Consider the following 27849-nt stretch of genomic DNA (forward strand, 5'->3'; position numbering starts at 1 on the left):
TGGATATTGCTTTACTGTATCTCTAATGTATTCATTTATAAACCGTGGTAAATTCATAGCTCTAGGTGTGCAAGTTGCACATGTGCTATGCAAAAAATAAGTAAATGCTATAAAGGAATCTATTTGGAAGTTTGGTGGATTGCTGAGCTTGGCAAAATGTTTGTATACATTTTGGCTCCAATCCAGAAGCCATCATTAGTTGTCTCCTCAGAATGCCACCTTATATACTCCTCCAGGGTCCAAATAGATAGATTAAACGTGATCTGGTTGGCTGATTAAAAACCCTGTGAACGGTTTGGTGTAGAAGGTTCTGATTGGCTAGCTTCTAGGGAGGTCCATTGTAAGTGCGTGTTTCAATTCCCAGATCCCGAGATTACTAATGATTCATTAATTGTTGACGTCATTGTTTATCTTTACTCCGTAAGAGTTCATATACCAGATCTATGCTGATGTGCCTTCTGCTTGCTAGCTCTTGCTCATCAAGCAAGAACAAGAAAAGAACGAGAATTTCTTGAAGTATGGTTCTCTATAGAAGGATCCATCAACAAACACACCAACATAGATGCAGTATATGAACCCTTAAGAAGAAAAGAGAAACAATGACGTCAACAATTAGCAAATCACCAGTAATCTTGGGATCTGGACAGCAAAGCAAACACTTCCAAAGGGCCTGCCTTGAAGCTAGCCAATCAGTATCTTCTACTGCTAAACAGTTCAGTGCTTTGAACTAACCAACTAGATCACAATGTCTAATTAATATCTATTTGGACCCTGGAGGAGTTTATAAGCCTGCATTCTAAGGAGACAACACCATCAAATGCGCATTGATGATAGCTTTTTGGTTGGAACCAAAATATTTGCAAACATTTTGCCAAGCTTGGCAATCAACCAAACTTCCAAATAGCCAACCCGAGCTATCAATATTCCACAATATTTCAAAGAAATCTATACTTACGAAGTAATTTACAGCTTCTAGTGTTTCTTCTTACTACATAAGAAAAATCTGTAGATTAAACAGTCAGAAAGTTAAATCCAAATGATCTTTGAAATTAGCAATTTGCTTAGCTTGTTAGGTGAAAAGGGAGAAAGTGCAAGACCCGTTTTCCTGGTTGGTATGCAATGTGGCCTATTGGAAATTGAACGTCTGGACAAAGAGTGAGGCCACCACAGTTATGTGATCTTTCATCACCCATGATCAGCCAACACTCAGTACATCAGTTTATATACAGATCTATGATGAGATACCAGATGGCATTCTTCAAAACAAACCAAAATAAAGCACTGGTGAGGCCTCACTTGGAGTACTGTGAGCAGTTTTGGGCCCCTTATCTTAGAAAAAATGTACAGAGACTGGAGAGGGTTCTAAGGAGGTTCACAAAAATGACTGCAGGATTGAATGGCTTGTCATATGAAGAGTGTTTGGTCTCGGCCTTAATTCACTAGAATTCAGAAGAATGAGAGATGACCTCATTGAGACCTATTGAATGGTGAAAGGCCTTCATAGAGTGGATGTGGAGAGGATGTTTCCTATGGTGGGACAATCTAAGACCAGAGGACACAGCCTCAGAATAGAGGGGTGTCAGTTTAGAATGGAGATGAGGAGGAATTTTTTTTTTTTTTAAACCAGAGAACGCAGAATCTGTCGAATTCTTTGCCACAGGCAGCTGTGGACGCCAAATCTTTATGTGTATTTAAGAGAGATGTTGATAGATTCTTGATTGGTCAGGGCAAGAAGGAATACGGGGAGAAGACAAGAGATTGGGGCTGAGAGGAAATTTGGAACAACCATATGAAATGGCACAGAAGACTCAATGGCCTAATTCTTCTATATCTTGTGGTCCATGGTCTTATGGTCTAAAATGGACAAGGGAAGAAGAGAAAATATACAGGAGAAACAAAAAGTAAATATGCACTTTCAAAATAAACTGCATTGTAGAGATATTGTTACCCTTCATGAGTTTTAATTCTGTGGAAAGTTGCACAGTAAAACTAAAGCATTAGAATTATTTGCCAAGTATGCAATACCCATTGGTCAATACATCCAAAATTTATAGGTATTCTTTCCTCAATTTTGTGCTCATCTATTCTTATCATGAGCATAATAACAAGCATTTATGTGTAAAATAGCACCAGAGTGCAATGCATAAAAACAGCTGTTATCCCCTACACCACAAAACAGTACAGTTTTCAACAACTTCTAAATCTACAGCACTGAAAAGGGGATGTTTATCTTAGGGTAAAAGATTGAAATGCACCTTATTTTGCAAGGGAGAGGTTCCTGATGTTAAAGATATTGCAAATGTTTTCTAGGATACAAAGCATGCTTGCACAGAAGAGCATCACAGCAAAAGGAATACCTTTTTTTTAATATAAATGTGCAAGCCACAGCACAGGAGGAAGATATTTAGCTATCAAAATTGTGCCAGCTATTCAACTGCAGTTGTCCACTGTAATCATATTACCCGAATCATTCCCTGAAGCAGTGATTTTATTTCTCATTTAAACAAGAGGTAGGTACTGTATAATGTCATCAAAGCAAAGAGTAGTCGCTTGGACTAGTTTGATCGCTTTAAGAGGTCTGAAAAGAATTTTCTGCTGGACTTTTATGTTTTTGATTTCCTTGAAGATTACATAGTTTCCAGTTGGACTAGGGAACAGGTATATTATAATGCACAAGATATCATGCTTATGTGGATAAACCTGAATGGACCTGATCTTTCTCAGTTTATACTTTGAATCCTTAAATGTATCCTTTTCATTCATATTCTTCACTTTGAAAATTATTGAATTCCTCAAAATGCTGGTTTAATTGTTTCTCAAAACACATGAATTCACAAATGTTGATTGAAAAGATTTCAAATTTTAAAAGGACATTCAGGATTATTGTTAAGAGGCTGAGTTTGAGATTAACTCGAGAGTCATGGAATTCAGTTTTTATCTTGAGACCTGCTTGCTTGATGCCTTTCTCCCACTCTGATTCTAGGGATGATAACTGAAATATACATGGTCAATTTCTATCAAGTTATTGAAGGGCAGAGAGTTCACTGCACAAAATGCCACAGGAGAAGGACCATCTCATCGGGGTCACCTACCTTAGCTGGCGTTAGCCACAGTCCTTAAGCCCTCCTGACTGACGACTGCTTCATGGAGGTAACAATAAGCTAACACAGAAGCAAACCGATGAAAATAAATCATGTGGCTCTAAATTAGATTCACACCATAGTTTTCCCAGATTTTTGTGTCCCACTGGAACTTAGCAATATGTTCTTGTTACTATGCAAAGGGGACATTGTCCCTCAGTTCATTTTTCTATTGCTTCGATCATTATCGTCCTTGCATTCCACTGCTGAAAGAGCAATGAGCATCTGGGCAGCATAATAGGTGGCCATAATGATGGCCCGGGAGTAAGGCACGGGGAAGCAGAACTTATTAACTGCGATGGTGAGGTCAGACACCATGAAGAGCATGGCTCCAAGGCAGGCACACAGTTTGGTCCATGTCCACAGGTCGTTGAAAAGTTGCACCCCTGCAATGGCACGCCAGCCCATGAATCCAATCAGTGCGATGTAAACCGCCACCAGGTAGGTGAAGGGACCAGAAAGGTATGGGTACAGCAACCAGTAAGAGAGTCCACAGATAATCACGACCCCACAGCCAGGCTCAGGGTTCATGGGCTTCATTCCAAAGGCTGAGGAGTACAGAACGTGCGTGATGGCAAACATGAGCAGGCCTGAGGAGTTAGCAAGAAAAATGTGTAAGTAAAAGGTTTTCATTTTAAATTAGTTCAAATTAAAATGAAATAAAAAAGGTCAAATTTACAAAAGTAGGAGATAAGACAAGATGAAATAAAAGCTAAAATGGCTCTGCTTGCTAAATAAATTCCTGGACTTGGCCAGACCCACATTCAGCAGATTGACTCCGTTATGATTTCCTATTTAGAGTTAAGTGATCCTAGTCAAGAATACAGCAGGTTTTATCACTCACAAATCAGAGAAAGAAAAATCAATCAAAAAGAGTACTCAGTTCAATGAACCTCACTAGGAAAATGTCTATCTGTACACTGGAGACAGTCTAGGATTGTATTCACCTTTGAAAAGCTCAGGACACAGAACATCCAAACATTGCCCATAGTCACACCAAGAACAACAAGCATCTGAACAAGGTACTACTACTACTACTAATAATAGTACCTTTATTTATATAGCACCTTTTAAACATTAAGATGCAGGCTTGAAATGCTTCACATAGATTGTAAAAATAAGTTAATATAAGTCATAAAAAAAGACAAAATTTAAAAATCATAAGACCAATATTATATAGAATAAAATGTAATTGAATATACCAAATTATTTAAATGTAATCAACATCTACAGGCGTTAAGTAATCCTCTAAATAGGCCAAATTTAAAAATGTAGGTTTTTAAAAAGTTTTGAAATGTTCCACAGTAGTAGCCTGACGTATCTCAGTTGGTAGAGTATTTTAGGTTTTGGGTGCATACGAGCAAAAGACCAGTACTTATAGTCATAGTCATACTTTATGGATCCTGGGGGAAATTGGGTTTCATTACAGTTGCACCATAAATAATAAATAGTAATAAAACAATAAACAGTTAAATAGTAATATGTAAATTATGCCAGGAAATAAGTCCAGGACCAGCCTATTGGCTCAGGGTGTCTGACCCTCCAAGGAAGGAGTTGTAAAGTTTGATGGCCACAGGCAGGAATGACTTCCTATGACGCTCTGTGTTGCATCTCGGTGGAATGAGTCTCTGGCTGAATGTACTCCTGTGCCCAACCAGTACATTATGTAGCGGATGGGAGACATTGTCCAAGATGGCATGCAACTTGGACAGCATCCTCTTTTCAGACACCACCATCAGAGAGTCCAGTTCCATCCCCACAACGTCACTGGCCTTACGAATGAGTTTGTTGATTCTGTTGGTGTCCGCTACCCTCAGCCTGCTGCCCCAGCACACAACAGCAAACATGATAGCACTGGCCACCACAGACTCATAGAACATCCTCAGCATCGTCCGGCAGATGTTAAAGGACCTCAGTCTCCTCAGGAAATAGAGACCGCGCTGACCCTTCTTGTAGACAGCCTCAGTGCTCTTTGACCAGTCCAGTTTATTGTCAATTCATATCCCCACGTATTTGCAATCATATATTTGTAATTATATGTTTGGCTCTAGGAACACTAAGCAAACCAACATTCATGGATCTAAGATTACGATTTGGGATGTAAGAAGATAGACACTCCAAAATAAACAGAGGAACTTGATTATTCAAAGACTTATATACAGTTAAGAGTATTTTAAATTGATCCTAAAGGACTTAGGCAGCCAGAGTAATGATGCCAAAACCAGTCAAATGTGTTTTTCTTTTTTTGGTTAAGATTCTTGCTGCTGTATTTTGAGCAAGTGTAGTCGATTTATATCTTTCTTAGGCAGTCCTGAAAAGAGTGCATTACAATAGTCTAATCAGCTAAAAGCAAAGTCTGTATCAATTTTTCTGCATCTTGAGATGTTATAAGAAACCAAACTCTTACAATGTTCCTTACATGAAATAATTGAAAGGGTGGACTGCTACCCTGATATTCTCCTGTAAAATGTCTTGATACAATTTTGAATTCATTGTTCCATTGATTGCAAGATGTCCAGGCCCTGAAGCAGCAAAGCAGCCCCAAATCATGATGCTCCTTCCACCATGCTTCACAGTTGGGATGAGGTTTTGGTTTTAGTGTGGGGTGCCCTTATTCCTCCAAAACATAGCAGTATACATTTCTGTAATATAAAGTTCAACTTTTATCTCATCTGTCCACTAACATTGTACCAGAAACATTGCGGAACATCCAAGTGGTCTTTTGCAAACTTGAGACATGCAGCAATGTTTTTTCTGGAGAGTGATTTCCTCCGTGGTGTCCTTCCATGAATACCATTCTTGATCAGTGTTTTTCTTATAGTGGACACATGAAAAGAGACTTTAGCAAGTTCTATAGATTTCTGCAGGTCTTTTGCTGTTATCCTTGGGTTCTTTTTCACCTTCTTCAGCATTGCTCATTGTGCCCTTGGTGTCATCTTTGCAGGACACCCTCTCCTGGGGTGAGTAGCAACAGTACTGAATTTCCTCCATTTGTAGACAATTGCTCTTACTGCGGACTGATGAACACTCAGGTCTTTAGAAATGCTTTTGTAGCCTTTTTCAGCTTCATGCATCGCTGCAATTCTTCTAAGGTCCTCTGAAAGTTATTTTGATAGAGGCATGGTGCACCTAAAGATCTTTCTTGAGAAGTGCTGTGTCAGTAAGCTTTGTGCATCTTTTTTTTTTTAAATAGGGCAGTGCACCTCTACAACCCACACCTCCAATCACATCTCATTGAATGGGACACCTGACTCCTTTGTAGAAGGCATTACCCCAGTGGTTCATTTACTTTTTTGAATCCAGACTGCGATTGTTTAAATGGTGTACTCAGTACTGATGAGAAGCAGTACAATTGTGTTATTAATTTAGGCAGATTTTGCTTATTATTGTGAATTCAATGAAGATCAGACCAGATTTTGAGTAATTAATGCAGAAAACCAAGTAATTGCAAAGAGTTCATATAGGTTTTCTTGCAACTGTATATTTATGCGTCTAATCCTTTTGCACAGTATTGTACGATACTTCCGGTAAGATGGCAGCCCGTTTGGATGCAGCAGGCTCTCGGGGGCCAACCAAAGATGTTCTTTTCTTTGTTAAATGTGTTTTTCATGATTGTAAGACTATAATGGACTCTAAACGCTATGGGTACAGCAGGTCTACCACACGAGTGAGCTGCTCTTCAGAAGTAGCCAGCCATGGCGTTGCAGAAGCCGACCGGCATGTCAGAGGAGAGGCCAGCTGGCAGGTTGGAGAAGAAGGAGGAGGAGCCATTTTGAGTTCAGAGAGCATGACCTGGGTGCAGACTATGTTGCTGCCTGCTACTCAAAGGCAACAGTTAGTGCGCGAAGGCGGTGTGCAGTGTGACTGTGAATGACTGTCTTGGATGTTTCTCTTGCAGTCACACGACTCTGTTGGACATTGATAATGTAATATGCTACGGACCTTTTTCCCTTGTTGGGTGGTGAGGCAGCAGCATGGTCTCGGCTATAGCGAGGACTAAGCCTCAAGCTGGTGTTGCATGGCGTTCATGCTCAGTTGGGGGCTGACCTCTCTCGCTGGTGCTGTCCTCCAGTGTTCGATCAGCAGAATGACACGCTGGATTACCAGGTACTATACCATCAATCTGTGGAACACGTCACTCAGGGTCTTGGACTATATACACGTTTATTGCTCGAGTATTTTTTTTTCACTCTTGCTATTTTGAATGTGCTATGTATGTTTTGGCACCTTGGCTCTGGAGAAACACTCACATTTCGGCTGTATTCTTGTATGGTTGAATGATAATTAAACTTGATTTGATGTGATTTGAAATTTAGCTTGGAGTCAATAACACTTAAATTCTTTACTCCTGGCTTTATAAGGCCAGATGATCAAGTTTACTTCTAAGATTCACACTTTTTTTTATTGCTACCAATAACTAAACTTTCTGTTTTTTCCTTATTTAGTTGAAGGAAATACAAACTCATCCATTCTGTAATACTAGTAGGATACTGGACCACAGGGTTTAGAGCCTTGGGGTCAGCTGGCATAATAGACAAATAGAATTGTGTTATCTGCATAGCTGTGGTAATTCACCTTGTGCTTTGAGAAAACTCCCACTTAATGGGAGCAGGCTGAGTAAGAACAACAACAGGTTAATAATTGATCTTTACGGCAAACCAAATACAATATCATGGATTTTGGATGCACAATCACCACAGCTAACAAAGAATTTTTGTCCTGTTATTGAGACTGAAACTAACACATGGCAATACCAGAAAGATCTACTGGTACAAGATGGCACTGGTGATGCCCAGTGACTAATCAGCAGCAAAAATCAAAGGGAATTACTAAATACCTTATTAGTAACACTTTATTAATAACGATCAATGCTAACAATGGAGAGGCGAGCAAAGGGTGGTCGAGGCAAGGCATGGTGCTGGCAGAGGTGGAGGTGCTGGCAGGAATAGCGGTGGCAAGTGGAGGCAAAGGTGTGGTCTTTGCGGAGTCTAGGCAGTTGTGCCTTCGCCGAGAGCAAAGGAAGTCTCGATGTCTGATTGATTTAAATGGCGGGCTGAACTGGGAAGGTCGAGTACGGCTGAATCATGGCGGTGGGGGCCAGGACCCAGAGTGGCCCAAGAGCAAGGAAGGACCTGATGTTTGGACAATTTAAAGGCCGGCTGAGATTGAAAAGGTCAGGGTGTCGGGACCAGAGGCAAGGGCCGGTTCTGCTTGCAGCTTCGATGTTTACCAGCTCTGTGCTGAACTGAGGCTGTCGCCTGCTCCACCCGCAGCGATGAATGGCTTTGCGTCTACGGTCTTGCGATGTTTACTCGGCTCTACGATGAACTGAATCTGTGGCCTGCACCAGCTGCAGAGATGCCTGGCATCGCATCTTTTGTGAGGCTTCAGTTCTGTATGCTATTTGCTTGCTTTTATTGTTTGCATGGCTTGTTTTTGTTCCCTCTCCGTGCTTTGAGAGTTTGACAGTCTTTTTTTAAAAAATTGTTCTTTTGTGGTTTCTTTGTTTTGTGGCTGCCTGTAAGAAGACGAACCTCAAGGTTGTACAATGTATACATACTTTGATAATAAATGTACTTTGAACTTGACTGAGGTGGTTTATGAAAATTCTGTGTTCAAATCTAAGAGAACAAGAATTGACATGTTACCTGCTTCACCATTAACCTGTAAGTCACTAACTACTTTAAACAATGCACTTTCTGTACCATGATTTGATTTAAAACCTGACTGATAATTGAATTTTTAAAAAAAATCTATTCTTGACAAGTAATCGCTTAACTGTTGAAAAACTACTTTTTCCAAAATTTTACTTAGAAAACGCAGGTTGGAATTAAGTCTAAAATTGTACAAAACAGAGCAGTCTAGGTTGTTTTTCTGAATCAAGAGGCCACCAACAGGTTTGGAATCATCCACAGGGATTGCAGGATTTTGGACAGCAGGCAACAAAAACTAATCTAAAACAATCTGCTTCAATTTAATTTAATAATTAATAATTTAATTTGCTATCCAATTATTTAAAGATGTAAGGAGCTTTATTCAGTGAAACACTCGGGGCCATAGAGGTGCCTGACTACATGTTCAACACTACTGGATGTTAATCTGAACATACTTTAAGGCATTACACAGTAGAATATTTCCAAATAAACCTAGTAAATTTAAAGGGAGTTCAGGAAATCTTCCAAAATATAACACACACACTTGGATTCACCTGTATTTCAAGCAATCTATGCACACTCCCCAAAAACTAACATCACTAACACATGACCACTGTTATCTCATGCCATTTATTTAGTCACTGTGACATAACTCCATCAATCCATACTACCTAGGATTTCAAGCCCCAATAACTGGGATCTCCCATAATCAACAAGCTGAATCTTGTGCTGTCAGAAGCTCCACTTTCACCCTTTACCCTTAAACTGAGATCTCATACTGCCAATAGTCAGACACTGGGAACTCGCTCCATTCGTACACACTAAGATCTCACACCACCTCCTTATTACAACCATACATAATACTACAGGTCGACCTTCACTAATCCGACTACCTGTAATCCAGTTCCTTTGATAATCTGGCACTGATAATGCTTAATGTGATCCTTCTGTAATTCGGCATTTTCCCTAATCCGGCACTCCTCAGTTCCCAATGGTGCCAGATTAGTGAAGGTCAACCTGTACTACTACTGGAATCTCAATGGTGTGTAAACACTGAAGCACTTCCATTAAAAGAGAAAAAAGGAATACATTTTAATTTTTCACGTGCAGTGTTGTGCAGCTTTAAACATGTTTCTCGAGAAACTCACCGTGAACAAAATATCCTTGTTCCTGCCAGATAAGAAATGCATCCCCCAAAGCAGAAAATATCAGGCCTGCCAAGATCTTTCTTGCACTGGGATGTGTTCCTAGGAAGTTGATTCCATGAGCTAGCAAGAATACCCAGAGACAGAAGATAGGTAGACACTTGATCAATGCACTGAACCACGACGGACTAGAGGTTGGCAGCCAGAGGACAAAATATACACAGGTGGCCTTAAAGAAAGGTACCAACTTAGGCCCCTCACATTTAACCTAAAGAAAAGAAAACACAATGAGCAACTGTACTGATACCAGAACTTCTGTACACTTACCTGATATAACAGAAGTTTTTTTTATTCAATTCAATTTTTTTTCTAGCAATCTTTCTGAATGTTCTCTACCTTCTTTATGTCATTATGGTTATTACTGATGAATTTCATCTATTCTTGAATTGTAAAGTATTTGTAATTTATTAAGCACATTCTTAGACTGAGTTAGCAATGTTCCTCAGGTTCACGCCACGGTGCAATTACTCAACTCCATCATTCTTCCCCCACAAACTTTCCAAAACTTCAACAATTCAAACTAATCACTGCTTCCTGATTTATCAGGGACATTTTTATGCCTTTGTGCCTTCAGCAGAGAGAGCACTTGGAAAAGATAATGAAATCTGGAGCACAATCTGCTTATAACTTTCTGATCACTAACTAAATCAGGAAATTCTGCACAGTGCAACCTGAATTTCTGATATGCACTCCCAGACATCCCACTCTGCAAAAACTCATTTCAGGGAGGTAGCGCCATCAATTTGAGGGAGACTCCCGGAACATCTGGGACAGGTGGGATGTCTACAATAGAGTAGCTCCTGAGCAGCTAGCCAGCTAGTTTAAATAATGTTAGCTATACTAATGAACAAATGACACCTGTTAAAACTCACCTCAACATGTCTTTTACGGTCTTAACTCACCATGGGCAAAAGAAAAGTCACTGTTGCAAGCAGTGCAGCGAGCAACACTGTCATTATTTTTGACCCCTATTAGGCAGGGGTACACTTTAAGGTAGTCTGGGGTGATATACGTTTTATATTTTCTTTTTTGGAACACTCTGCCATGGCGCGCGCGCGCTCTCTCGTGGTCGCTCGCGCTCTCGCTTTCTCTCTCGCTCTCTCACTGGCTTGCTCTCAGGCGCTCTCTCTCTCTCTCTCTCTCGTGGTCACTCTCGCACTCACTCTTGCTTTCTCTCTCTCGCTCTCAAAAAAAATTGATTTCCGTGACATTGTATGGAATTTGCGGGCATCAGGGAGCCACTATTAACATGCGGGAGACTCCCAGAACTTCCGGGAGAGGTGGGATGTCTGCACTCCTGATGGGTGGAGCTTTTTAATTAGAGAACATTTTTAGGTGCCAATTTTAATTGGTGGCGTTTGGGAAAGGGAAAAAGAGTACTGGAGAAGGTGGGCGAATCAAGCTTGATAAAGAATATTTTAACTCACAAGCCGCAGGACTTAATGCCTGAATCTGCTAAAATCAAAACTTAGCACTAAAGGAGCCATTAGGAGGTAGTGACCATAATATGATAAGTTTTAATCTACAATTTGAGAGAGAGAAGGGAAAAAGCAGAAGTGTCAGTATTATAGTTGAACAAAGGGGACTATGGATCCATGAGGGAGGAACTGGCCAAATTTGACTGGAAGGATACCCTGGCAGGGATGACAGTGGAACAACAGTGGCGGGTATTTCTGGGAATAATACAGAAGGTGCAGGATCAGTTCATTCCAAAGAGGAAGAAAGATTCTAAGGGGAGTAAGGGGCGACCGTGGATGACAAAGGAAGTCAAGGACAGTATAAAAATAAAAGAGAGGAAGTATAACATAACAAGGATGAGCAGGAAGCCAGAGGATTGGGAGACTTTTAAGGAGCAACAGAACTAAAAAGGCAATATGGGGGAGAAAAGATGAGGTACGAAGGTAAGCTAGCTAAGAATATTGAGGAGGATAGTAAAAGCTTCTTTAGGTATGTGAAGAGGAAAAAATTAGTTAAGACCAAAGTTTGGCCCTTGAAGACAGAAACGGGTGAAATTATTATGGGGAACAAGGAAATCGCAGACGAGCTGAACAGGTACTTTGGATCTGTCTTCACTAGGGAAGACACAAACTATCTCCCAGATGTAACAGTGGCCAGAGGACCCAGGGTAATGGAGGAACTGAAGGAAATTAGTCTTAGGCAGAAAATGGTGTTGGGTAAACTGATGGGACTAAAGGCTATTAAATCTCCAGGGCCTGGTGGTCTGCATCCTAGGGTACTTAAGGAGGTGGCTCTAGAAATCGTGAACTCATTGGTAATCATTTTCCAAAGTTCTATAGATTCAGGATCAGTTCCTGCAGATTGGAGGGTAGCTAATGTTATCCCACTTTTTAAGAAAGGAGAGAGAGAGAAAACAAGCAATTATAGACCAGTTAGTCTGACATCAGTGGTGGGGAAGATGCTGGAGTCAATTATAAAAGATGAAATAGCGGCATATTTGGATAGCAGTGGCAGGATAGGTCCGAGTCAGCATGGATTTAAGAAGGGGAAATCATGCTTGACTAATCTTCTGGAATTTTTTTTGAGGATGTAACAATGAAAATGGACATGGGAAAGCCAGTGGATGTAGTGTACCTGGACTTTCAGAAAGCCTTTGATAAGGTCCCACATAGGAAGTTAGTGGACAAAATTAGAACACATGGTATTGGGGGTAGGGTACTGACACGGATAGAAAATTGGTTGGCAGACAGGAAACAAAGAGTAGGGATTAACGGGTCCTTTTCAGAATGGCAGGCAGTGACTAGTGGGGTACCGCAAGGCTCGATGCTGGGACCGCAGCTATTTACAATATACATTAATGATTTAGATGAAGGGATTAAAAGTAACATTAGCAAATTTGCAGATGACACAAAGCTGGGTGGCAGTGTGAAATGTGAGGAGGATGTTATGAGAATGCAGAGTGACTTGGACAGGTTGGGTGAGTAGGCAGGTGCATGGCAGATGCAGTTTAATGTGGATAAATGTGAGGTTATCCACTTTGGTGGCAAGAACGGGAAGGCAGATTACTATCTGATTGGTGTCAAGTTAGGAAAAGAGGAAGTACAATGAGATCTGGGTGTCCTTGTTCATCAGTCACTGAAAGTAAGCATATAGGTACAGCAGGCAGTGAAGAAAGCTAATGGCATGTTGGCCTTCATAACAAGGGGAGTTGAGTATAGGAGCAAGAGGTTTCTGCAGTTGTACAAGGCTCTGGTGAGACCCCACCTGGAGTATTGCGTGCAGTTTTGGTCTTCAAATTTGAGGAAGGACATTCTTGCTATAGAGGGAATGCAGCGTAGGTTCACTGGGTTAATTCGAGGGATGGCGGGAATGTCATGTTGAAAGATTGGCACGACTGGGCTTGTATACACTGGAATTTAGAAGGATGAGAGGGGATCTGATTGAAATAAGGGATTGGACACACTGGAGGCAGGAAACATGTTCCCGATGTTGGGGGAGTCCAGAACCAGAGGCCACAGTTTAAGAATAAGGGATAGACCATTTAGAACGGAGTTGAGGAAAAACTTTTTCCACACAGAGGGTTGTGGATCTGTGGAATGCTCTGCCTCAGATGGCAGTGGAGGCCAATTCTCTGGATTCTTTCAAGAAAGAATTAGATAGCACTCTTAAAGATAGCGGAGTCAAGGGATATGGGGAGAAGGCAGGAACAGGGTACTGATTGTGGATGATTAGCCAAGATCACAGTGAATGGCGGAGCTGGCTTGAATGGCTGAATGGCCTACTCCTGCACCTATTGTCTGCTGTCATTCAGAGGATTCCGGACAGCAGTGATTGTAGTAATAATAATTGGCAGGAAGATAAATGGGATTCTGACGTGATTTTGATTGGTAGAACTATGGAAACCACCAAATATAGTTAACTATAATTCCTTTATCACTATGTCAAGAAAGATGAAAATCAGTCAAATTTCAATGCCTCACCATTTTCCAATGAGTATAAAACCAATCCAGCTCACACATGAAGGGCTGGTATTTAGGACTTGGTACCAGCCTGATTCCTCACACTTAGAAATACAGGCTCTGCCCTCGAAGCTGGAATCAATTAACAGCACCATAAGCTGACACATCTGTGATGTAAAAACAGAAAATTCTGGAAATATTCAGCTGGGCCGAAGGATCTTTAAACTGTATTGTTAGTTCTGGCCTGCTGATTGTTTCCAGCATGTTGTTTTGATTTCAGATATTCAGAACTGACAGATTTTTTGCTGACTTTCATATAACTATGAGAGTTTAATTAACATTTTGGGATCAGTACTGCTCCACACAAATCTTTGCTTTCAGGGGTATCACATTTTCCCTCAGCAAGAAATTTCTGACTGGGTCAGCATATAATACATATCTACATTTCTGTTAAGGTTACTTTAGCAGAAAACAGAAGCCTGCTGATTGTGGACTATTTGTGCATTGTCTGAAGTTTCACTACTCGTTTGAGGATTGTCATGCGCTAATAACCACGTGAATAACAAAGCTACAAGATTAATACCCTAATACAGCACAGTCAGCAAACACTTCCACAGAATATCAAAAAGTGTCTTAGTCTACTGTAGTCTTATGGTTCTATCTCTTCATTTGGAGAATCATAGTTCAGCGTGACACCTGAACCTCGCCGCATGCAGTATTAATTTTGTACAGGCTAAAGTATTAGCAGACAATGGCTATGCTGGTATTCATTTTCATTGTTGTAGTTCAATAGCCTCTATTACTACTGTACATCCCAAGTGATTTTTGCTTTTCTCCAATGCAAGAAAAAAACAATTAAAAGCCTTTCCTAGATTCAGTTTCCCTCATTTTCTATTATTCACTGATGCATTGATCTTCCTCAGCTATTGTACCTGATTCTAATTTATTCTTGTATGCTTTTCAAATAAAATTTTTACCTATTGTAATCGACAGGCATTGTTGCAAAATGTACCTGTTCCTGTTTACGTAGCAAGACTCGTTACACATCTCTTGCAAATTTTGAGTTCTAGTTCACCAGATTTAAGCTGATTCTTTGCAGTTCATTCCAAGGAAAATGACAAGGAAACACAGTAAATCTAGTTAATAGGGCATCCAGAGGTTAATTTTATCATCGCTTTCTCTGAGCCATCTGGTGAGAAGTCAATTCCTTTCATTTTGCTGCTTTGGCAAGTGAAGGTGAAAATAAATCCAAAGAGTTTCTACAGTTATGTTAGTGGCAAAAGGATAGTGAGGGATAAAATTGGTCCCTTGGAGAATCAGAGTGGATGGCTTTGTGCGGAGTCAAAAGAGATGGGGGAGATTTTGAACAATTTCTTTTCTTCTGTATTCACTAGGGAGAAGGATATTGAGTTGTTTAAGGTAAAGGAAACAAGAAGGGTAGTTATGGAAAGTATGACAATTAAAGAAGTAGTAGTACTGGCACTTCTAAGGAATATAAAAGTGGATAAGTCTCCGGGTCCAGACAAGATATTCCCTAGGATCTTGAGGGAAGTTAGTGTAGAAATAGCAGGGGCTCTGACAGAAATATTTCAAATGTCATTAGAAACGGGGATGGTGCCAGAGGATTGGCGTATTTCTCATGTGGTTCCATTGTTTAAAAAGGGTTCTAAGAGTAAACCTGGCTATTATCGGTCTGTGAGTTTGACGTCAGTGGTGGGTAAATTGATGGAAAGTATTCTTAGAGATGGTATATATAATTATCTGGATAGACGGGGTCTGAATAGGAACAGTCAACATGGATTTGTGCGTGGAAGGTCACGTTTGACAAATCTTACTGAATTTTTCGATGAGGTTACTAAGAAAGTTGACGAGAGTAAAGCAGTGGATGTGGTCTATATGGACTTCAGTAAGGCCTTTGACAAGGTTCCACACGGAAGGTTAGTTAGGAAGGTTCAATCGTTAGGCATTAATATGGAAGTAGTAAAATGGATTCAGCTGTGGCTGGATGGAAGACGCCAGAGAGTAGTGGTGGATAACTGTGTGTCAGATTGGAGGATGGTGTGTAGCGGTGTGCCTCAGGGATCTGTACTGGGTCCAATGTTGTTTGCCATATATATTAATGATCTGGATGATGGGGTGGTAAATTGGATTGGTAAGTATGGAGATGATACTAAGATAGGTGGTGTTGTGGATGATGAGGTAGGTTTTCAAAGCTTGCAGAGAGATTTAGGACAGTTAGAAGAGTGGGCTGAAAGATGGCAGATGGAGTTTACTGCTGAAAAATGTGAGGTAGGACTAATCAAAATAGGACATACATGGTAAATGGTAGGGCATTAAAGAATGCTGTAGAACAGAGGGATCCAGGAATAATGGTGCATAGTTCCCTGAAGATGGAACCTCGTGTGGATAGGGTGGTGAAGAAAGTTTTTGGTTTGCTGGCCTTTATTAATCAGAGCATTGAGTATAGGAGTTGGGATGTAATGTTGAAATTGTATAAGGCATTGGTAAGGCCAAATCTGAAGTATTGTGTACAGTTCTGGTCACCGAATTATAGGAACGAGGTGAATAAAATTGAGAGAGTACAGAGGAGGTTTACTAAAATTTTGCCTGGGTTTCATCTCCTAAGTTACAGAGAAAGGTTGAACAAGTTAGGTCTTTATTCCTTGGAACGTAGAAGGTTGTGGGGGGACTTGATAGAGGTGTTTAAAATTATGAAGAGGATTGATAGAGTTGACGTGGATAGGCTTTTTCCATTGCGAGTGGGGAAGGTTCAAACAAGAGGACATGAGTTGAGAGTTAGAGGACAAAATTTTAGGGGTAACATGAGGGGGAACTTCTTTACTCAGAGAGTGGTAGCTGTGTGGAATGAGCTTCCAGCAGAAGTGGTTGAGGCAGGTTCGATGTTGTCATTTAAAGTTAAATTGGATAGCTATATGGACAGGAAAGGAATGGAGGGTTATGGGTTGAGTGCAGGTCGGTGGGACTAGGAGAGAGTAAGAGTTCAGCACGGACTAGAAGGGCTGAGATGGCCTGTTTCCATGCTGTAATTGTTATATGGTTTAATAAATACTGGGCATGCAGACCACATTTAAGCAAAATGGTGACACTGAACCAACTGGATATTTATAGAATATCTAAGGTTCATGACTTATTTCCATACAAGCTGTGTAGCTTACATAAAGAAAAGTTGGCAATGGAAAACACTACAATTACCAGCCATTAGCTTCTCTCCTGATAAGTTACATAATTGAATCCTTCCATTTTTTCTACAACTATGTGAAAGACACCCCAGGTTTGGAATACCATGATTAGATAGAAAGTAAAGCTCTCTGTTACCCAATCAAGCACTCCAAGATAAAGTACCACAGAGCAAGTGCTTCTATCATACAAATGTAAATCAAAGCAAGCTCTAATCTTTGTCTCTAAAGGATTTAGCCACATCCTGACAGGACCATTTCCCCTGCCATGTCTACCAATGTCACAGTTTCTTTCAACAAAGCGTTAAATTACCCCAGTTTCAGCTAAAGTTAACAAACAACAAAGGAACAAGAGTCTTATATAAATTTTTTGTAGTTGTTGCATTCAAGAAAGAAGCTATATTCAATTAGCTGAGACAATTTGGACCAAAACTATGAAAGACCAGTATTTAAACCAGAGAGAAAAAAATAAATCATTATACTGTTGACATGAAAGTAAGGTAAGACAGTTACACATTACCCAATACCAATTGCAGTTCTTCAAGCACAAGACATTTTTTCCCCACTATTCATAGAATACTCAGAGGGTTTAATCTCACATTTTGTTCTGGCTTTACCTTTAACCTCAGTGGAATGCGTGGAGTGATGACACAGGACAGAGCTCTGAGGAAAATTTTGTATCCATGCTTCTCGATAACATACATGACAGGAGAATGGATCATCCTTCTACTTTTAGATCAATTATTTACAGGGTTTAAGAAAAATAGAATCATACTTTAATTATACATTTGAAAATAATTGCTCAGTCACCTGGTCTCACTATTCACACACTACTCTTTCAGCCTTCAGACATTGAAAGAAGGGAAAAATTGTCTACGGAGGTTTGAGTGACAGTATGGGGGCACATCACTCAGAAGAAGTGTTACATATAATGCACGTTGAATGTCTTATGGTTGGCTTCCAAGCAAGGAAGAAGACACAATACAACTACCTAATTTTGCAATTGATGTGCACCAGAGTGTTTAAAATAATACATTTCAAAGGTTTTGCAAATAAAAAAGCAGATTAGATATCATTGTTCTACCTCTGAAACTTGAGTTGAAATTAAACCTAGATTAAATCAGATGAATGCCATTCTCAGGGAGGAATCTATTTGAATTAACCATTTATTATTGAGCACAGACAACTAAACTCCGACACAGGAAGATGACTTCTATGTTCAACTGGTCAAGGTTGATTTTGAATCCGAGAAGATAACCGGTACGAGTAAAAGAAACATCATACAGGCACCGTGGAAATTGTTTTTATAAGACTGGCAACTAAGACACATTTTTAAAGATATCATTATTAGGTTAAGGTAATCACTTGGAAGTGAGTGTTTTATGTCCATCTCTAACAGTCCTACAGAAAGTGGGGTAAGCTATCTGTTGAGTTGCTTCAGTCTTTGCTGCACAGCTAATCCCACAGTACTGTGAGGAAAGGATTTCAACAATTTGATGAAGGAATTGTGATGTGTTCTCACATTACACTGATGTACCAGTCGGAGGGTAACTCTGAAATGTAACATTTAAATACATCTGATTGCACTGTTTTCCTCAGTGGGAGGTGCTGTTAAAGAGACCTTGACAGGCTGCTGCAGTACATTTTGTAGACACTGTAATTAGACTGCAGTGACTGCATGAGGGGCAGGAGTGATTGTTAAGGGTAAGGCTAGATTCTCAAGCATGTTACTTTATCTTGGATTTTCAATTGAACTTCAAAGTTGTTTAAATTACAAATTCCAGCAAAATAGATGACTTCCATGACAATTCTAACATGGCATATAGATGATGGATCTAGACTGCAGAGTCAAAAGGTAACAGGCATGTCACAGCATTCCCAATCTTTCAGTTGCTTTTGTAGTCACAGTATTATTCTTGACCAGTCCAGTTATAGTATTACTAGTTAATGGAAACCTCAAAAATATTATGAGAGACTCCTTGACAGTAATATTGTTGAATGTCAAGGAGCAGTTGTAGACACTCATGTTGGAGATAGCCAATGCTTGGCACGCATATTACAAATGACGCGGCCACTTTGGTGGTGATGTCTGTTATCTGTCAAGTAGGGGACCGTGCACAATTCTGATTTGATGGAGACAGACGTGAGAGCACGGAGGAACATCTGGAAAATTTCTGAAATGCCCGCTTCGCTATCACTGTGTGGTAACCGGAATCTCCGGAGCAGAAGGCCCCGAAATCCTTGGCTTTGCGTGTTTCAGCGGCCGGGGCGAGGTCGAAGGCGCTCGGCAGAGGATGGCGCTTGGGAGGCTGTATCAGAGAGGCTGGTCGGAAGCTCGAAGTTTTCGGACGGATGGACTCAGTGTTGGCTGTGGTCAGCTGCTTCCAAGGCATTAGCAAGTTGACGGTGCTTGGAAGTTTATGGCAGGGAGCTTCTCCTTTTTGCCGCCTGCTATCGGCGACTCAGAAGTCAATTGACTCGGGGACTTTGAGACTTTTTACACCGTGCCCATGGTTTGTTCTTCATCAAATTATGGTATTGCTTTGCACTGCTGTAATTATATGTTATAATTATGTGGTTCTGTCAGTGTTAGTCTTTGTTTTGTCCTGTTTTCTGTGATATCACTCTGGAGAAACATTGTATCATTTCTTAATGCATGTATGCATTTCTAAATGACAATAAAAAGAGGACTGAGTGTTCTCATAATCTAATCTAAATGATACCTGACATCATAATTGTTATACAATTCTTGCTGCATTATCTGTAATTGTTTGAAGAGGCAGAAAAAGAATTACACACATATCAATCATCAGCTAATATGAAAGAAGATAATTGAAAGAGTTGTATAAAACAGTTGGGTATAACACTGCTCTGAGCTATGTCTGTAGTAGGGTCCTATAAAAAGTAATGATATAGAACTAATTATGGCTAATAATGTATGGGTGTATGGAATAGTGTGTGCAAAAGGGAGAGGTTTGCATCAATCAATTGTCGAGGGCATGATTTAATTGTAAATGAAGTGTTAAGAACAAGCTTAGGGAAAGCCTGCAAAGGGACCATAGACAGAATAGTCAGATGTGGGAGTTGGCTATTTCAACGGATAACCAGAATTAACTGCTTTCACAAACAGAAATGAGGAAAGTTACACTGAACTGATCTGATGGGAGACTGTTATATGAATTATATACTGTTATACCAGTATAGATCATACCAGCATTTTAGCAGCGATTTCATCTGTAACTACTTACAATTTTATATAATATTTATCACAGCACATTCTCAAGATTAATAACCTTTTAGAGAGAGAATGAGTTATGCCATTCTTGACTAGTTTTATTCTACCGACATGAGCTCACGACAAACTCAGATTACAGGTATAAGAAGAATCACTACTTTACTACTCAGTTACTGGGTTAGCAATAATTGAGAATAAAAAATATTCCTGGAGCCTTCTTATCTTTTAGCTGTGTAACTGTGTACTTCTATTCACCACTGATGACTTATTTCTGCCTACACAACACTGCTTTTGTTGTTTAGTACCAGTTTAATTTTTTATTTAAATTCTACTGCCACTGCTTTGGATTTACAAGATGCCTACTGATAATTAGTCCAGGAATCTGGATTAGTATTCCATCAATGTTTCCAAAAGGCAGTGAAGTTTTATTCTAATTTTCTGTACTTTATCTGAGGTTGTTTAATGTTAACGATATGTCTGGAAAATTGCATTCTATTCTCCTAAATTGCCTTCTACCTCTTTGTGGAGTACAAACTCATCATAAAAGTCTCAAGCAAATCAACAAACAGCATTCCAAGAAAATTCCAGGATCTCAGCACGAAATGTCAATTGTTTATTCATCTTTATAGATACTACCTGACTTGCCAACTTCCTCCGGCATTTTCTGTGTGTTGCTCTGGCTTTCCAGCATCTGTAGAATCTCTTGTGTTTCCAAGAAAACAGATATTTTGTTTTGGGTGTTCTTCTATTTTGCATTAATTATTTAAAAGTACAATTATATGTAAACTTATACTTTTTTAAATATTTCAAAATGTTACATATAATAAATTTGGATTTTAGAGTAATAAAAATATGCAGAAATTATACTTGCAGGTCTAATGTCTTTTTAACTACAAAAAACCCTCATAAAAAACTTGCAGATTTCTCCTTATGTGAACTATTGTCTCTATGAATTCCTTCTGCTACACTTAAATAAGTGAGCGGCAAATAGCAACAATTTGCTAAATTTGTTGATGAAAATCAAACAGCGACAGATAGTGGAACTCTGAATGATTATTAAAAAATAATGGAAATACACATCAGGTCAGGTAGCATCAGTGAAAACACAAAGAGGGTCCTTTGGTATCAGAACAGGGAAAGAGAGGGAAAAGGTTGTACAGTTTGAGAAGACATTTGGGGGTGGAGGAAGAGAGGAAATAGGACCACGATGATACCTCTGATAGGCCTATTCCAGGCTGCAACAGTAGTAAGCTATTGATGAACCTGCCTGGCTGATAACTGTTTGTGAGAGAAAAAATTTAAACTGTAAATATTTTGAAAGACAGGAGATCTGGCAGTGTCAGTTGGAAAGACAAAAACAGATTTAATTTCACAGCTTTTACATGTTCCTTCTTTGCTTTCCCTCTCAATATTGTCACTCAGCTTCATCGACATCTTATCGCAACAGCAACTCTGGTCTCACTCTACCAAAGATATTACTTTTGCTTGATCCCTTCCACCTCCATCTTTTGAGATAAAGAACAAAAATTAGCAAAGTTTCAATCATTTGCTATTCATGTCTGAACGTGGCAGAATTTTTACCAGATTCATAACAGAAGATGGTCACTTGCTGAAGGGCTAACAGAATCCACTGAATCGGATTCCAAGAGAGTGAAGAATATTAGATTAACCTCAAAAGTAACTTTGATATATGTTCTCTTTTAAACTGCAACTGCAAAGACACCCTTCTAAAGGGTAAATTAGAACATATCTAACTTAAAATCTCTGTTTAAAGTACAGTTGAAAAAAAATCATTTTAAGTTTGTTTCTTGCTAGCTGACTCCTTTCCCTAAGTTATACTTGCCTGGAAATGGGGATTAAAAAATGAACTGAAGGCTAACAATTAAAATTCAAAAAGTAAAAATTTTAAAAATACATTTTGATGCAGTCAATCCAAAGTAAGAAGAGAAATTTGGAAAAATACAGCAGATATATCATGCCTGATCTGTTGAGCATTTCCAAGAAAGACAATAATCATCCTCAGAAGACAAAAAACTTCAAATAATTTTTTCACCTCACTTTTAGGATGTGTCCTCACTTGTATGGCCAGCAATCCATCTCCAGTTATCGAAGGTGATGGCAGACGTTTTTGTGAACTTCTAAAGTGTATGCATTATCCCACAATGCTGCCAGGTAGGCAGTTCCAGAAACAATGATTGAGAACACTGTCTGACTCACATAGGAGGATGGATCTTTTCTAAATAACTTTCAGCCCTTAACCTTCTAAAGAAGATCAGTGTATATTGAATTACTACTGAAGAAACTTGGTGAGTTGTTACAGTATTTCTTGAAGGTATTAAATACTGAAGCCACAACTGCCACTTCAGCAAGCACAGTCATCCTCCTTTGTGCCAGATATGACCCCAGAATCCAGAAAGCCTTCATCCAATTGCTTTTGATTTCAATTTTGCTACCTGGTATCACACTTGATTTATTGGCATTTTGATATCACTTTCACCTTACCCATGGAAATCTGAACAGTATCTGTATTTGGATACTGTTTAGATTACCCCTTGCCTGGCCTCATCTCGCACTTGCCAGCTTGTACTCATTCTCCTGTTTCTCCCCCGCCCCCCGCACACCCACACAAACTTCTTATTCTGGCTTCCTCCTTTTCAGTTCTGATGAATGGCCTCAGTTTGAAATATCAGTTGTTTAGATGCTGCCTGATCTGCTGAATTCCTCCAGCATATTGTGTGAATTACTCTGGACTTTGAGCATCTGCAGAATCTCTTCTGTTTATCCATATTTGGACCAAGGTTGTTAATTTGCCAGGTTTGTTTTTTCTTGCTTTAGAAACAAAAACAGCATTGTCAAGATAACACGAAGCAAACACAAGGAAATCTGCAGATGCTGGAATTTTAAGCAACACACATAAAAGTTGCTGGTGAACACAGCAGGCCAGGCAGCGTCCTGACGAAGGGTCTCGGCCTGAAATGTCGACTGTACCTCTTCCTAGAGATGCTGCCTGGCCTGCTGCGTTCACCAGCAACTTTTACGTGTGTTGATTGTCAAGGTGAGCTTGGCAAGCTGACATACAGCACTGTGCATATAGTATAAACTGATGCATCAAAGGAGATAAATATCAAGACATTATAAAACAAACCAGTTTGCTATGTATTGACCATTTTAGTTCCTGCTGGACTCATCCAACAATGATTTTTCATCACATCCCTATCCTAAATCAAGAGGCACTGAGGATTCATGATATGAATTACTTGACACACATTCAATCCCTCAAGTGCACTTGTAGCCATGTTATACTCCGTCTAACCCCACTAAGATTTTGGATTTTCACATCACCCCACCCAATTCCACACAGTATGTTGAAAAGGAAACATAGTGAAGACATTGTCAACGAAGCCAGGGACACATGTCCATTTACGCCACAAAAATCCTACAAAAATATAGCTTAAAAGTCCTTACCCAAGAGAAGCAAGAATGTGGATTCTGTTGAAACAAGATTTAGAGAACCTGTATATATACATGCTTATAAGGGAAGACTGGGTAAGTGTGACCAGAAAAAAAAATCTGCTGATAAAATTGAATAAACAAGTGATAGAAGAGTCTCATTCTGCCCACCATCAAGGACATATATATGGAAGAGTTCCAGAAAATGGCCAGTAACATCATGAAAGATCCCATCCACCTGTTTGAGAACTATCTGTCCCACTCCCATCAGGGAGGAGGCTGCATAGCATCTACACCGAGGTCACCAGACTCTAACACAATTAATTTCCTCCACCAACTAACTCACCCTTTCACAACCCCACCACCCCATCATTTCATATCAGATACCTTATCTACAGACACTCCTGTGCCTAGGATCACTTTGTGGACACATAATCAATGTATATAAGCTATCTTATAAATTTATTTACTGTGTTTTTTTCTTATTGTGTGTTTTATTGAGCAGCATCGGATCCAGAGTAGCAATTATTTTGTTCTCCTTTACACTTGTGTACTGGAAATGACATTAAACAATCTTGGATTGGAATATGTCAGGATTCATTAGTTATATCCAAAACAGCCGAATTCTGTGCTGTTGCCTCAATGTTACTCCACGTTTGATTGAATACAACTTCTCAGCTGAAGCCCGCAAGTTGATCACATCCTTCCATAGGGCAGTATGTGATGGAAGATTATTAGGGAAGTCACGAAGACCCTGGGGGCATAGTAGAGAGTATACTGACTGATTGCACCATGGCTGATATGAAAACTTCAATGCCCTTGAATGGAAACGCTACAAAAAAAAACTGGATTCAGCCTAGACCATCACCAGTACAGCCCTCGCCACCACTGAGCACATGTACAAGAAATGCTGTCGCTGGAAAGCAGTATCCTCATAGAAGGCCCCCACCATCCAGGCCCTGCTTTCTTCCCGCTGTTGCCATCAGGAAGCAGGTACAGGAGTCTTTAAGTCCCAAACCACCAAGTCCAGGAACAGTTATTACCCTCAAGCATCGGGCTCCTGAACAAGAGGGAATAACTTCACTCACCCTAGCACTGAACTTATTCCGTAACGTATGGACTCACCTTCAATGACTCTATAACACATGTTCTAAAATATTATTATTTATTATTTTGTAATTTGCACGATTTGTTGTCTTTTGCACCAGCTGTGTTTCCATCTTTATGTGCAGTTTTTCCATTGATTCTCTTGAGTTTCAGAGTTCAAAGTAAACGTAACATCAAAGTACATAGATGTCAACATATACAACACCGAGATTCATTTCCCTGTGGGCATACTAAATAGTTCCATAGAATAATAACCATAATAGAATCAATGAAAGTCAGCAGCAAATTGGGCATTCAACCAACTTGCAAAAGACAGCAAACTGTACAAATATAAAAAGAAAAATAATAATAATAAATAAGCAATAATTATTGAGTATGTGAGAAGAGTCCTTGAAAGCCAGTCCATTGCATGTAAGAATAGTTCAATGATGAAGTGAAATTGAGTGAGTTATCCCCAAGAGCCTGATTGTTTCTTTTTATTTACTATGAATACCCACAAGAAAATGAACCTCAGAATAGTATATGGTGATGCACATGTCCTTGATAATAAATTTACTTTGAACTTTGACTTGACATCACTGAGAAATCTAAAGATGAAAAGGTACCTTCTCCAACAGCAGAATCCCCCCCCTGAATAGAATATTATCACTAACAAAATGGCATGTCAATCTGTTGTGAAGGATGGAGGGAGGCAGCTCATTAACTATAACTTCCGAAAACAACACAAAGTGGCAACAATATCCTTATCTTTCTATCACTTTTTAAAATCATCTGTTGAGATTTAGTTATCACCAGTACTTAAATTGCCCAAGAGAAGAGTGCTGACAGGAAAATTATGGGGGGGGGGTGAGTTATGGTTGGAATTGGGTGAAAGTTGAAGGATAAGCAGGAAAATTGGATTAGAGGATATGAGTGCATGAAGGTTAATGATGATGCTTTGGGCCAAAAAGCCTGTATCGGTTCCATACGATTCTACGACATATAAACGTTTGTACAATGTAATGTGCTGGGAAGCCAGGTCAGATCCAGGATCTAGACCAGGCATGACGTCTAAATGGTATAATCCTTAAGATAGTGATATACTCATGCACCTTGTTCTTCTCCGCATAAGTTATGAGTTTGTGAGATGACATCAGAGTAGCATATGTGAGTAAGTGCAAGTGATTTTGTAAATTAGATTAAGCTAGGGTTAAATCAGTGGATTGCTGGGCAGTGTGGTTTTAAGGGCCAGAAGGGCCTGTTCTGCGCTGTATAAACAAATAAATAAAATTAAAGAAACTATTCCAAAAGCTCAGGAGTTCAAGCAGCAACTGTGGTGACAGGACCCGTTATAGATGACCGGAACTGATGAAAGGTCATCGACGTGAAACATTAGTTCTCTCCCCGCAGATGCTGCCTGGCGCACTAAATCCTTTCAGCATTTGTGTTTTTAAACCTGTAGTTTATTTGTTCTGTAACTTAACCACTGCGTCATTTTTCTCCATTTTAACCAGCTTTTTCTCCATCCTTTCTGCCCGTAATTACTCGCCTCCAATTGCAACTGCATTCAGCAACCACGCATGCATGTTTTTGTCACATGACGACCTTTTGTCAGAATAAAACGGCATGTGAACACCAAAGGAAAATATACAATGGAATAAAGAGCTTTCACCATCTGTTTTTCACGGCAAGGCAGTATGCAAAAGAACCTGCGGTGTGATCTTGACCCGCGGCCCACGACGTATTTACTAAGTGCACAGCCACAAATAACATCTGTAACCATAACTTCACTCAGTGAGGGTTGTAACTGCACTAAAGTTGCACAAAAATGAAGCGTCGGGTCGTTTCCTCGGGTTGGGAGTGGGAAGGGGAAGAGCGGGGGAGGACGGGTTGAGAGATGCAAAGCGACAGAACGAAGTGAATGAACGGTGTGAGTTCTGCCCCAAACATCAACACCCGGCTCAAAGCTAAACAAAGTGAGGAGAGGGCGAGTGATGAGGGCCCGTGTTCATGCCAGGCCCTCCCGGGGGGCACGCTCACCACGGTAACCGGCGACACCATCCTCCTCTCCTGCCCGCTCGCCTCCTTCTTCTTCCCCACCGGGTCCGCTCTGATCTCCTTTCCCGTTCCAGCTGCTGGGCAGACCGCGATGCTTGCTCCGGGCTCCAGACTCCGGGCTCCGCTACCAGACCCGGGGAGCCAGCCGTGTCCCGGCACAATCGAGTTCGCTTTCCCCCGTCCCGCTCCTGTTTTCGCGTTCTTGTTTCTCTCAGACTCCGTGACGTCACCGGCGGGTTGGGAGGGGGGTAGGCTCCCGGGTCACGTGACGTCACGCTGACCGCCAGTAACCCCGAGAAGGTGGTGGGGACCCAGGGCGAGACCTAATACAGCGGGGCGACCGGACACTGATCAATACCCTCATACCGACCAATGCCTTCACACCTTTCCGTTGGAAGGCAGTAATTCCTGCCTCAGCTAAAGAACTCGATCAGCTCATGATTTTTGAAGTTCGCCTGGAAAATTAAAAGATTGAGAATTACCTCAATCTTTAATTTTCTAGGTGAACTTCAAATGTTTTCCAGTTGTGTTCTGGACAGTGTAAACAAAACTACGGTAGTGACATTTGCTTAATTTCAGAGATTTACAGAATCAGAGAACACTTCCATCCAGGTTAGAGGCTATTCAGTCCGTCCAGTGCTTACCAGTTCTATCATAACTCATCTAGTTACCCTGGGAAGAAACCAAATGCTTGTTTAAAATCTCATGTCATATAAAGCATAGGACAGTACAGGCCATTTAGCCCACAATGTTGTGCTGACCATTAACCTACTCCAAGATCAATCTAACCCTTCCCTCCCAGATAGACCTCCATTTTTCTTTCATCCATGTGCCTATGTAAGCTTCTTTAATGACCCTAATGTATCTACCTCTACCACCACTCTGCCTCTTCCACAAACCTACCATT

The 27849-nt window shown here is 40.2% G+C and overlaps 1 protein-coding gene across 1 annotated transcript; it reads right to left on the reverse strand.

The window, feature by feature from the left end:
- Positions 1-893: 893 nt before the first annotated feature.
- Positions 894-27135, reverse strand: tmem86a (transmembrane protein 86A). Its single transcript, XM_063062033.1, has 3 exons — positions 26925-27135; positions 9943-10207; positions 894-3730 (listed from the first exon to the last, which is right to left on the reverse strand). The coding sequence occupies exons 1-3, from the start codon at positions 26943-26945 to the stop codon at positions 3297-3299; spliced, it is 720 nt and encodes a 239-aa protein (XP_062918103.1). The 5' UTR covers positions 26946-27135; the 3' UTR covers positions 894-3296.
- Positions 27136-27849: the final 714 nt, after the last annotated feature.

This window comes from Mobula hypostoma, chromosome 11 (assembly GCF_963921235.1).
Source record: "Mobula hypostoma chromosome 11, sMobHyp1.1, whole genome shotgun sequence".
Taxonomy (NCBI): Eukaryota; Metazoa; Chordata; class Chondrichthyes; order Myliobatiformes; family Myliobatidae; genus Mobula; species Mobula hypostoma.

Excerpts from the sequence above, each read along its gene's own strand:
- tmem86a (XM_063062033.1), bottom strand. The coding sequence starts at position 26,945 with ATGGTGTCGCCGGTTACCGTG. Across the intron at positions 10,208-26,924 it reads TGGTGTCGCCGGTTACCGTG|GTTAAATGTGAGGGGCCTAA; the intron begins GTGAGCGTGCCC and ends TCTTTTCTTTAG. Across the intron at positions 3,731-9,942 it reads ACAAGGATATTTTGTTCACG|GCCTGCTCATGTTTGCCATC; the intron begins GTGAGTTTCTCG and ends CTAACTCCTCAG.